Source organism: Alligator mississippiensis, chromosome 3, assembly GCF_030867095.1.
Source record: "Alligator mississippiensis isolate rAllMis1 chromosome 3, rAllMis1, whole genome shotgun sequence".
Taxonomy (NCBI): domain Eukaryota; kingdom Metazoa; phylum Chordata; order Crocodylia; family Alligatoridae; genus Alligator; species Alligator mississippiensis.
Window position 1 is genome coordinate 196,045,629 of NC_081826.1, and position 12,272 is coordinate 196,057,900.

A 12,272-nucleotide genomic window follows, 5' to 3' on the forward strand; every position below is an offset into this window, starting at 1 on the left:
GAAACCAGTCTGAGATAAGCCTGGTTGAATGTAGTATTAGACATAACTGATTGAGCTCAAACCGGTTTATGCAATGTCTGTCCCAGACCCTATTAGCAAGTCACAGTTGTGTAGGTCTGAGACAGCATTAAATGTTAACCTTTAACCGCTCTGAACCTGTTCTAACTTTTTGATGGCATGACAGTTCACAGATTTAAATGTTTCAAAGGTAACCTGTAACAGCATCCTTAGACAAGCTTTCAAATGCAAGACATTCTCCATCAAGTTGCTGTATCCCAGCTATACAGTTGGTCCAATTAAAGAAATCACCCTAGGAAATCCTTGCCTTCTAAAAAAGAACGGGATCATCTCTTGCTACTTTGAAATTTGGATTCTGGAACTGAATCTCCCAGAGAAACTGCCCTTTTGGTATCCTTTACCCTTCCTCTGTGATCCTAAACCTTATGGGTTTTCCAAAATCCAGTCAGCTCTAGTCACAGTTAGGCATGAAAATTTGAGAGTTACCCAGGGAGGCAATATTATTCCATATTAAGTCATTCGTAAGCATATCTTTAACATCCTGCTTTAATGGCTATTTGCTTTTCAGTATGCATCATGATTTGCCTTTTTTTCCCTCATAGTGGAAGTTGAAGAAGGCAGTGCAGCTGAAAGTGAAGAAAATGACAAAACAGGTAACTGGGGATGAACAATTTGTAGTTTACATTCAGGTGTTTTCCTGTTTACAATATGTGAAACTAAAGGGTTGTCTTAGTAACAGGGAGGTCTCCATACAACTAAATGACTGGTTCTCCTTTGTGTGTTTCCTTCCTAAAAATGATCATGAATCTATAGGAGAGAATAAAACATATGGTGATGATGAGGGAGACCAAAAACCAGATCCTGTGCACCGTGTACCACGCAAGAGACCACAGAGAATACGTGTGGGGCTTGAGAGTGATTCTGATGAAGAAGTCAGCAAAAGCAGGAAAAACAGAGCAAATCAGAAATCCAAAGAGGAGGGTGGTGAAGATGGTGAAGATGAAGAGAAAGGAGGCAAAAAAGGGAGAGGCAAAAATGACAAGAAAAATGATAAGAAAGGGAAAAAAGAGAAGGCCAACAAGAAAAAGAAGGATAAAAAGAAGTCAGGTTCAGGGTAATTCATTATTTTATTTATGCAATTTGGAATCTATCAGTGCTTACGAATAGATATTTATAGTATTATACATGTGAGCCAACATAACTCCAGAATGAAAGCAAATGACAAAACCTTACTGTTTCCCCCCAAAACAAAATGGCGTTTTTCAGCTGGCTGTAAGCCAGATTTACACAAGACTTATCAAGACCTTGGTTTCATAATATTTCAGCAGCTCCTACTGTGATAGTTACAGTCATATTTTCAAGGGATCATCACCCAACATGCTGAATTATTTAGCAAACCTACAATTATTACTTAGTCATTATTTAGCAAATTTAGTGCCAATTTATTTAGGAGCTGAACTTATCAGAAAATCCAACACAAACTGCATGCTGAACAAAGTTATGGTCCTTTTTCTATAAGACTTGCTTTCTTTTTTCTCTCTGTCTCTTCCTATCCTCTCTTTCTTCACCCCACTTCATTTTTAATGTCATATTCTTTGAAAGGAATTAGTCCCTGGGAATAGTGTATCATGGAGCTTGTTTCAGTCAGAAACGAGAGGTTTCTACTTCAGTCACTAGAAGTGTTGGTGCTCTCAGATACACACTTGAAAACCACAGCAGGGATCATAGGAAGATAGGAAAGGGCCACATGAGCCATCAACTACAACTTCGATTATCAAAAAACACTGCAAAAATGTTGTCATACTTGTTACACTGATTGATCCCCAATCCTATTTCAGTGTATTGTGAGCTAAGTCATATTTCCCTTTACGTTCCTGAGTGGCACGAGCTGAACTCTGTAAATGCAGTTTTTTGGCACTCCCATGCAGTTTTTGACTCAGCCTTGGATGAGCAAGCTCACACACTCAGGTTGAGCATGACTACTAGGACTGCCCTCTGACTGAGTGGCTGCAGAGCAGAATAGGTTGCCAGGGTACACACACCTTTTATCTCAATAGCTAAGTGAATATAGAAATATAAGTGGCATACTGGGTCAGACCAATGGGCCATATAACCCAGAATCCTGTCTCTGACAGTGGCAAGTAACAGATGCCTTCATGGGAGAGTACAACCAGGGCATGTGGTCCATTTCCTGTCATACCCTCCCAGGCATCAACTGTAATTGATTTAGTAATTTCAGAGGACAGCTCCCACTAAACCTGTCTTCCATGAATTTGTCTAATCCCTTGCTTTAGGTTTTAGAGTTAATATTGTTTAGTGGTTAGGGCAATTGCCCACTCCACCTTTCATGTAATATTCATTGGATAAAATGGGTAAACGGCACTGGGAAAGTTCATGTCCAGTTTGAACCAGGGGACCCAGACTGGAATGAAGGGCCTCCTTTTATAGGGAACATTGATTTCACTAGGCTATGCATCCTCTGCTTTGTTCTTTTTCTTCTGGCCCTAATTTCTTTGTTGCGCCAGAAGAAGAGAGCAGGAGAGAGGCCTAGGCAATGCACAGCCTATGGCCTGGTAGTTATAGTACTGTATTTTGTTAGAAAGCAAGACATACAGGTTTGCATCCTCTCAGGGAGCATCTTTTATTCCCCTGTCAAGTATATTAACCATTAGGCTACTGGGCTAAACAGCGGGAGGGCTTTCTTCTGTTTTCACTTCCAGCACAAGGCAATTCCATTTCATGAGAATGAGGAACAGAATTGAAAACTGTATGTACGTGCTACACCCTGCAATTATGTGGCTGTGTACACGCCATTTAGGCACACAAAGGGAATTAACCTTATGATTTCATTTCCCTTTCCATTTTAGAATTCCTACAATGTATCTTTGTTCCAGCTCTTCACTATAGTGTCAGTTATATCATCATCTTTCTTCTGTGTGATTTTGTGCACTCATATACGTACTACTCAATTAACGTTCCTAACTGTGCCAATCAAAGTTCTTTTTGCTTATTGTCATCATGGTCTATTGTGAGCATTCAAAACATATGCGAATTAAAAAGATTCAGGGAAATGTAAAATTAAATGAAGACGGAGTACTTTACTTTGGATTAGAAAGTTCAGGACAAGGGGATATATTCATTTGGCCAAATAATGAGGAATCATTGTATAAGCTGGGATCATATATGAGGAATCACGAAAGACAGCTAATTGTTCCTGAAGCATGCAAGAACATTGCCTCCGTAGACAGTGGGCCAACTAACAAGATCATAGATTTTCTGACCTAATTTTAAGTGTACAAGCTATTATAAATAAGGTAAATAAGGGACACCCATGATAAAAGGGGCTTTCTTTTCATCTGATATCAGAAGCTTATGAACTATGTTACTAAAAACATCTTTAAGATTTAAAAAAAGCAAAGGTTGAAATAACTTGAGGAAAGTTTTTAAATGGCCTGTTTTTCAAACGGAACAGATAAGGGTGTTGAAAGAGATTTTTTAATAGAAGGAAACAGACATTGGATCGACAAAGAAAAACGTGCTGTTGGTCATTTAGGGTTTAATTCAGATAAAACATTTGCAAGCCTTGCGGAGGAAGGTTAGAAATATAAGTTCTTTAGTAAGGCCATGTGGACTTATCACAACAAAAGTTTCAAGTGATAAGCATGTAGAGGCAATTGAAATAACACCCTTGGGGATCTTGTTTACATTGATGCAACTTATTTGCACAATAAGTCTGTCAAGACTGGAACATTAAGCATGTAAATAGGTCAAATGCTCTTAGTGGGACATATGTAAAGTCAAGCATGTACTAAAGAGCTTTGTTAAACAAGGGGCTAGCAAAAATATAGGCAGTACCTTTATTTGTGATTAAAGCAATGATCCAAGAAGAACAGCAACTCCTTAGAAATACAAAGCTTGGAGATTTTATGGCAGTTCTAAATTGGTAAGGGAATTTACAAATGAAAATCAGGAATATAGTCAAACCTATTCATTTATAGCTTCCGTTGAGTTATAGCTTCCCTGAGTCTGAAAGCTCCATCTGTCCTACAGGAACTTTCCATTCAATATACTTAGTGAAAAATACAGTGTCTTTCTTAGTCTCAGTCTTTACAACAGGTCCAAATGTCAATATTATTAGTTTTAAAAGCATAAAGAGCTCAGAAATTAAATCAATTAAAAACCGCTAAAAATGGAATGAAATAAAAAATGAATAGGTAAGTGAAAAGTTCTTAGCTGGTATATAAATCCATAAAGCTATACTGACTTCAAAAGTTCCATTGATTTAAAGGCATGTATTGTGGATTTGAACCAAGGATACTATGAGCTTGATGTAAAATTACTGAGTTAAGATCTGTACTAGCTTTTATTAGGCATGATGTCAGAGCAAAAGTTGCCAATAAACCCTTATAGCCTTAATATCTATGAATCACTGCTACTCATGAAAACCCAGGACTTGATAGTTGTAAATGAAGGTAGACTGCTCCCAGTAGCACAGCTTTCCACTATTTGAATTAAGGAAAATGTTGTGTAACTGCATCAAATTTGATTATAGATGGTTGAAATTTATTATTGAAAATTAATTGAGAAATACAATTTCATTGAAATCAATCCTTCCTACAAACCTTCCAATATTGATATATTTTCTTTATTTCTGATGAATAAAATAAAACATGAAAGGTGTTTTAGTTCTGTTCCACTTGAACACTTTTATTGAAAATCATTTTTTTCCCCAGAAATAATATGATCTGCTCAAGGACTGACTTTGTATACAGCAAAAATCAGTGCTTCAAATACAAGTTCCAATGTTTATCTTATCCTTTCTAGTTCACAAGATCTCTCCTGTTTTGTACAGGCCTCTTTTCTTATGGGTCTCACTGCACTAAGACTTATTTCTCTTATTCATTGTACTATTCCTATTCCCCCTTCTCTACTCCCTCCTACATTCTCTTTTTAGAGTATATCTTTCAGGGTTTTTGTGCCGCGTTTGGGAACAATCCCAAGCTTCTTTTACCTGCTCCTGTTATGCACATGCCAAACCTGGAATTGGGGGTATTCCTTGCTGTCACTCTTGATAGTTCTGTCTCTGTCAAGATTGTGGGCAACAATGGGGAACCATCGGGGAGATTTTGCCACCTAATTTCTGGGTTTGGTATTTTAGGAATGGAAGCAAGTGGGCAGGGTCTTGTCAGGAGCACTGCAGACTGGTGTATTTATAACAGGAGAAATGGCTCACCAGTTTTGCACTAGCTGGAGGGAATCCTCAGCTGCCATATCAGAACATAGCAGCTGGTACAGGAAGGAGCCCACTCTCTTATAAATACTAAACTCTTCCTCTTCAAGGCCTTCTGTTCTTTTTTAAAGATACTGTTCCTTCCATTACCATTAAAAAGCCTCATGTTAATATGCACAGGAAGTCTTCCTTTTGCGTTTAGGACTGGTCTAAATGTCTTTGTAAAGTTCATGCACTTGTCCATCTCAATACCATGATGACAACCAATAATGATTTTCCTCAAAGACCTTCGTTTTTGGAGATTTATATTGTCCATGCTTCATTTTTATCACATCTGTTTGCCAATATTTTATGGATGAGTTCACCTTCTTTAGCATTTAGGTCACTTTAATATGTATGGTAATTGCAAGATACTGTTTTTCCTGTTCTCCTAGTTCAGTCTCATGTGTCTTATACGGTCACTTGAAATGCCATTTTTATTTTCTTGCCACATCACGTTTGTTGGCAATTATATTTCTTTGTTACCAAAGTTGAACCTGGGAGAACAGCAAGAATAGCATATTTAAAGGTCTTCTAAAACCAATTTTACTATGATTGTGTGACTTTTCTTAGCTTCCATGAACATTATGTCCCACAAACCTTTTGTTACAAATATAAATAGAAAACACATTTTAGACCCATGGCTGAGGTTCATTGAATTTTAAAATTCATCAACTACAAAAAGTAAGTTGTTTTGCAAAGAACAGATATTTATAAAGCCTTGGTCATCCAGTTCAGGAACAGAAACCATACTGTGTGATGTAAGTAACTGTAATCATACAGCTCAAACATCAGTTTATGGATCCCAACATGTGAAAGTTAACTTGTAGGAAACAATTTGCAAACTGTCGCATGGTAATTTTTTTTTTTTCTGTATAAACCATTCATAGAGCTATTTCCAGTAGCAAGATATTTTTAAAATTTGCATTTGCAGAATATTCTAAGAGAGTGAAAAGGCAAAATTCAAAGGCTATATATATTTTTAGGTATTGTTTGCTAGTTGCCCACCCTTACCATTTTGTGGCAATAAAGTCAAATCCAGAGATTTGAACCACTTCTTCCCATATTGCTGCTATGTTTTAGCTGTTGTTTGTTTTGCTGCTGTTTTTCTACTGTTTGAAGTCCTATAGAATATTTTGTTTTGGTGTACATTGCTTGCAAAAATGAGAGTCCAGTTTGGGATAGAGCAAGCTACAATGGATTTTTATTAAGAGAGCTTTTCAAACCCCCATCCTGCTCTTAGCAGCTAAGTCAGCATGAAGACAAAAGAGACCAAGAGGCGTTTTAGTGTCACATTTTGTGTCCCTCATAATGAGACACTAAATCTGCTGTTTAATTGTGGATTAATATAACACATCCACTATGCAACCAAAAGAAGCTTAGAGCTGTCATTGCTAATATTGCTGGTGAGTAACACCATTGAGAGACATCATACTTTTCCAATCTTTGGGTTTAACTCCTGTCTCTCAGTTGGAAAATGTATTGTTCCTTATGCTTATAGATACAAGGATAGTATCATCTGGTGATTGTCTTTTTATTGTAATAATCTCTTCTCTGGGTGGATCTAAACGTTTGCCAGGATTACAGTCAGTGTTCCCCTTGCTTCTTCTGAATTACAGATTATATTTCCATCATCAGGTGTCAGCCTGTTGCCTAAATAACTGTCCATTCTCTATCTGGTTCTGTGTGCCCAGGCTATTCAACTAGTTTGATTACTGAGCCATTGTGAGAATGACCACTTAAAGCTTTGCATCACCATATTGGGGATCTTGTGAAAGATTTCAGCGTTCTAGCTTTTTTATTGGAATAGAGGTAACTTCTTACTCTATCCATCCCAACAGCTCTTTTCTATTTTCTTGAGAGCTTATCTCTGAGAACTAGAACAACAGTTTTCAACTTTTTTTTTCACTTGCAGACCTCTAAAAAATTTTGAATGGAGGTGTAGATCCCTCTGGAAATGTTGAATGGAGGTGTAGGCCCCTTTGAATTGTAAGTGTGGGTATTCACATGATTTTGCTTCATCATAGTCATCTTGTGTGGACCCCTTAGACAGTCTGCATACCCCCAGGGGTCTTTGGGCCACAGTTTTAAAACCACTGAACTGGAAGAAACATTTTCACAGGTATTATGGGTCTGTCCCTGCTGTTCATTAGCATTTGTGGGGGTGAAGCTCCAAATTTTATCTCTGTTTTTAAGTAAGTGTCCTAACTAGCCTTGGTGGTCATCTGCTTGCTGTCTGTACATTTTTTTCAGCTAGCCATTGGACTGTGATCAACATAGGCTGCTTAGTTGTGTGTGAGAGAAACAATAATTCTTTGCCATTCTTCAGAATGCTTCATTGTGTACTATGGGCCATTTTTTCAAAATTAGCTCATTGCAAATACCATGTGTGGTGAATACTAACTTAGTGCAATTCTCTACAGTGTTGGCTGATGATTCACTTACCTGAGTCACTTTGAAACAACAAACTGTAATAATCAACTATCAGCAGGTAGTGGATTTCTCTGCATTCAGATAAATCTGTTGCTGATTGCTGTCAGGCTGTGCTAGTCATATCATGAATTATAATAAGTTTGTTGCAGTTCCATCTCAGGTATTTTGCACAAAGCAATAGCCTTTGGCCATTTCTTCTATTCACACATTCACTATGTAAGAAACTGTGTCTCCTGCATAGTAGCATTCAGAGGTATTCTGCTTGGGTCTTTTGCAGAATATCTCAATGCATTTTATTTGGAATCACTGTTTTGTTTCCTTTCTGCTTTCTCCAGTCAAGTCTGATGTTTTTCCTTTCCTGATGATCTGGTAGACAAGGAAATCCATTGGTTTTGTGCAAGAATCTTGACCTTATTTTTCCCCCTTAAGCATAAGATCATAGGAAAATAAGTCTAGAAAAGAATTCAAGTGTCTGTTTAGCATGTTCTTGAAAATTTCCAGAAATGGAGATTCCACAACTTTTCTAGGTGGCCTGTTTCATTACTTCCCCACTCTCATGGTCAGAAAGTTCTTCCTCATCTACAACCTAAATTTTCTCTTCTACAGTTTGAGACTATTGCTTTTAATCCTGTGCCATATGTAGTGATCATTGGGTTTAGTAAATACATGCGTACAATAAATGAGAAGAGCTGAACAGCAAACTTTAATTGCAGAGCAGTAGGCAATCACTGTAGACCTTTTATAGCTCTCCAACTAACCAGCTAGCTGCTTCCTAACTGAGGTACCATTTATTAACCAACTCCCTCAATGTCCTGTTAAGGAGCATCTCTAAATTATAACTTCTATCGCTACACTCTACAGGCACAGAGAAAAGTCTATCACTTTTCAGACATTTGAAAACTGTTATCAAAACCCATCCACAGTCTTCCCTCTTTATGTTCTGGACTAAATAGTCCTAGTTCTTTCAGACTTTCCTCATAAGTGATATTTTCCAGGCCTTCAATAACTTTTGTCATTCTCTGTTGGACTCTTTCCAATATGTCAATATTTTTCTCGAAGTATGGGGGCTGAAACTGAGCACAATAGCCCATGTGAGGCCACACCGGTGCTGAATAAAGCAGAAGAATCACTTCCCTTGGTTTGCAAAAGACAGTTCCGTTAATACAACCCACTGTGCTGTTGGCTTTTATTTTCCGACACTGTTGGCTTATATTCAGTTTATAGTCCACCATAACTCACAGGTCTTTCTCTGTCGTAGCAGAGCCTAGCCAGTCATTCCCCAGTTTGTATTTGTGCAAGCAATTACTCAATCCGAAGAGAAGGACTTTGCACTTGTCCTTGTTGAATTTCATATGATTAATTTCAGACTATTTCTCCAGTTTATCCAGGTAATTCTGGAACCTAGCCCTACTCTCTTATAGTGTCTGCAATTCCAGCCTACTTGGTGTCATCTGCAAATTTGCTAAGCATATATTGAATTCCACCATCCAAATCATTAATGAAGATATTAAATAATACTGGACCCAGGACAGACCTTTGTGGAACTCTATTCAATACCTCCTCTCAACTAGACATTGAGCCATTGATGACTACTTGTTGAGCAAAATGATTCAACCAGTTGAATATCCATCGTACAGTACTTTCATCTAGTCTGTATTTCCTTAGCTGATTAATAATCTCATGGGAGACCATGTCAAAAGCATCACTAAAGACAAGGTATATCACATCTACTACTTCCCTAACATCCAAAGAGCCTGTCCTAGAAGGAAATTATATTGGTCCAGCATGACTTAGTCTTGATGAATCCATGCGGTCAGTTTTTGATCGCTTTGTTTTCCTCTAGATGCTTCATAGTAGATTCCTTGATGATCTACTCCATGAGCTTTTCAAATATTGAGGTAAGACTAGCTGGTCTGAAATTCCCGATATTCTTCTCTGATGAGAAGAGACTGCTGTTTAGCTAGCTTGTCTCCTCTTACAATTGCTATTCTTCCATTGCATCAGGATTATTTCTGTTGACCTATTTAAAATACAGCTAGATATCCTGACTCCTTTTCCCCCTCAGACCTGCCTCCCAGAGGATTGCATCCAGCATTTCTGTGAGTTTATTAAAGTGTTCACACTCTGTTACTCTCACTATATATGACATTTTATTTATAGACAATGGTAGGAGTAATAGTATTATGTGTACCTATTCTTCCAAGGTTGTTTGATTGTTTGGTTGGTTGGTACATTTTTTCTCCACAAAATTGTGAGAGATGATTTACCACAAGGATGATGATTTACCACAAAGATTTCTTTTCTCCTTGTATTTTTACTTTCAAGTCCTGAAATCTTGGAAGCACAGAATCTAAAGGATTGTCAGGACTGTTCTCTAGTGGTTTGTGGTCTCTTTCAACAGTTCCTGTGTAATTCTCTGTGTATTCAGACAAAATTTTTACATCCAATAACAGTGGCAAATCATTCCTTCTCCATTTCAGGATAATTTATCATGCTGGCATAAGTTCTATTGATCTGTGTGCCTTCATGCAACAATCCTATTCCCACTACTACTTGTGAAGTTTCATCACTTAATGTTATTTCTTCCTTTTCCTAACAGCATTTTATTTTTGTTTCAAGGGTGAAAGACAACCTTCATGTTTTGGAAAAGCTTGTCTAGATTCCTATCTCAATATCACTTGTTCCTTGTTTCTCACCCCCAGTCCTTTTAAAACAAGAGTTTTGCTAAACTCAGTAAAAATCTTGTTAGTAGGTCACCATTTGAAAAAAAAAATGGGGAGGGGAGGCATTGTAGCTTCTAGCTGCTTTATTCATTCTACTTGGAATGAGAATAGGATGGGTTTCAACACTGACAAGTGCAAGGTACTGCATGTGGGAAGGAAGAACCAGCAGCATACCTGCAGGCTGGGGAACTCCCTTCTTGTCAGTGCAGAGGCAGAAAAGGATCTTGTAGTCATTATTGATGCCAAAATGAACATGGGCTGACAGTGTGGGGACGTGGTCAGGAAGGCCAACCGTACCTTGTCATGCATCCACAGATGCATCTCAAGCAGGTCCAAGGAGGTGATCCTCCCCCTCTATGCGACACTGGTCAGGCTGCAGTTGGAGTACTGCATCCAGTTCTGGGTGCCGCATTTCAGGAGGGATGTGGACAACATGGAGAGGGTCCAGAGGAGGGCCACTCACATGATTGGGGCAGCAGGGCAGGCCCTACGAAGAGAGGCTATGAGACCTGAACCTGTTCAGCCTCAATGAGAGAAGGCTAAGGGGGGATCCAATGGCCATTTACAAACTAGTCAAGGGGGACCAGCAGGCATTGGGGGAGTCCCTGTTCCCCTGAGCACTCCAAGGAGTGACAAGAAATAATGGCCACAAGCTGGCAGAGGGTAGATTCAGGCTGGACATCAGGAGGCGCTACTTCACTGTCAGGGCAGCTAGGAACTGGAACCAACTTCCAAGAGAAGTGGTGCTGGCTCCTACCCTGGGGGTCTTTAAAAGGAGGCTGGAAGAACACCTTGCCGAGGTCGTTTGACCCCAGTACTCTTTCCTGCTGTGGCAGGGGGTTGGACTTGATGATCTGCTTAGGTCCCTTCCGACCCTACCAACTGTGAAACTATGAAACTATTTTGTTGGATCACATCTGGCATCTCCCTTTTTAAGGTTGTAACTAAAGGAACTAACATTTTTTATACTCATTGTCACGGCGGGTTCCTCACGGAGGGCCGTGATCTCCTTGAGGCCCTCTCACCGCGCTACTCCGGCCCGAGGGCACCCTCCATTCTCGCCCGCCACGTCTTGATGGAATATATGTAATAGGGAGGCTGCCTTGTGTTACCTCGGGCCTGTCAGCTCCTGGACCCCTCGTGGGTCTCCCCGTACAATGGGCGCTACCCAAGCGCCCTAGCCTTATGGGCTATGCGTGGCTCCTACCTCCCCTGATACCACGCCCCAAGCCTCGCAGATGTAATGGACGTTGTTTGGTCTATACGCCCGCTTGGCGGGCCTCCTCTCTCATGTGGCCCACTCTGGGCTCTCTCTCTCGTGCCCAGCCTCTTGCTGGGACTCCCATCTAGCCCACTCTGGGCCTCCCCTGCCGGTGTGGTTCCGCTCCGGGACTCTCCAGCGGGCCACCGGTCCTATGGGCCAACCGCACGGATACCCTCCCTGACTCTGGCTCCCCGTGCTGCTACTCCCTGTCTTCTCAGGGGCAACCGCCGCGCCCTGCCTTGGTCTGAGGGGGATTGCCGCACTAGCCTGCGGCCGGGCTTGCTATGCCCGTGCGCCCACACTAGTCTACTCAATAGTACACAAGGGCGTTCCCCCTCTCTGGGGCTCGCCGTGCCCACACTGGGCTACTCAATAACATGCAAGGGCGTTCCCCCTCTCTGGGGGCTCACCACGCCCACACTGGGCTCCTCAGTAATACCGCCCCTTTCCTGGGGCCGGGGGGCTATGTTCCCCCACACGCAATCCGGGGTCTCGGTCCCCGTCCGCAACCTATGGGTTGCGCCCGCGACCCGCTGGCCGCGCTCCTCGCCGCCAGCTGCTCGCG

At 40.5% G+C, this 12,272-nt stretch overlaps 1 protein-coding gene across 1 annotated transcript in view; it reads left to right on the plus strand.

Annotated features, from left to right (window-relative positions):
- TMC1 (transmembrane channel like 1) overlaps nt 1-12,272 on the plus strand; it is a 159,249-nt gene that overhangs the window by 53,507 nt on the left and 93,470 nt on the right. Inside the window, exons 3-4 of the mRNA XM_059723545.1 lie at nt 621-671; nt 832-1,132. Of these exons, the coding sequence (XP_059579528.1) occupies nt 621-671; nt 832-1,132 (352 nt within the window). The remainder of the gene's footprint in view (nt 1-620; nt 672-831; nt 1,133-12,272) is intronic.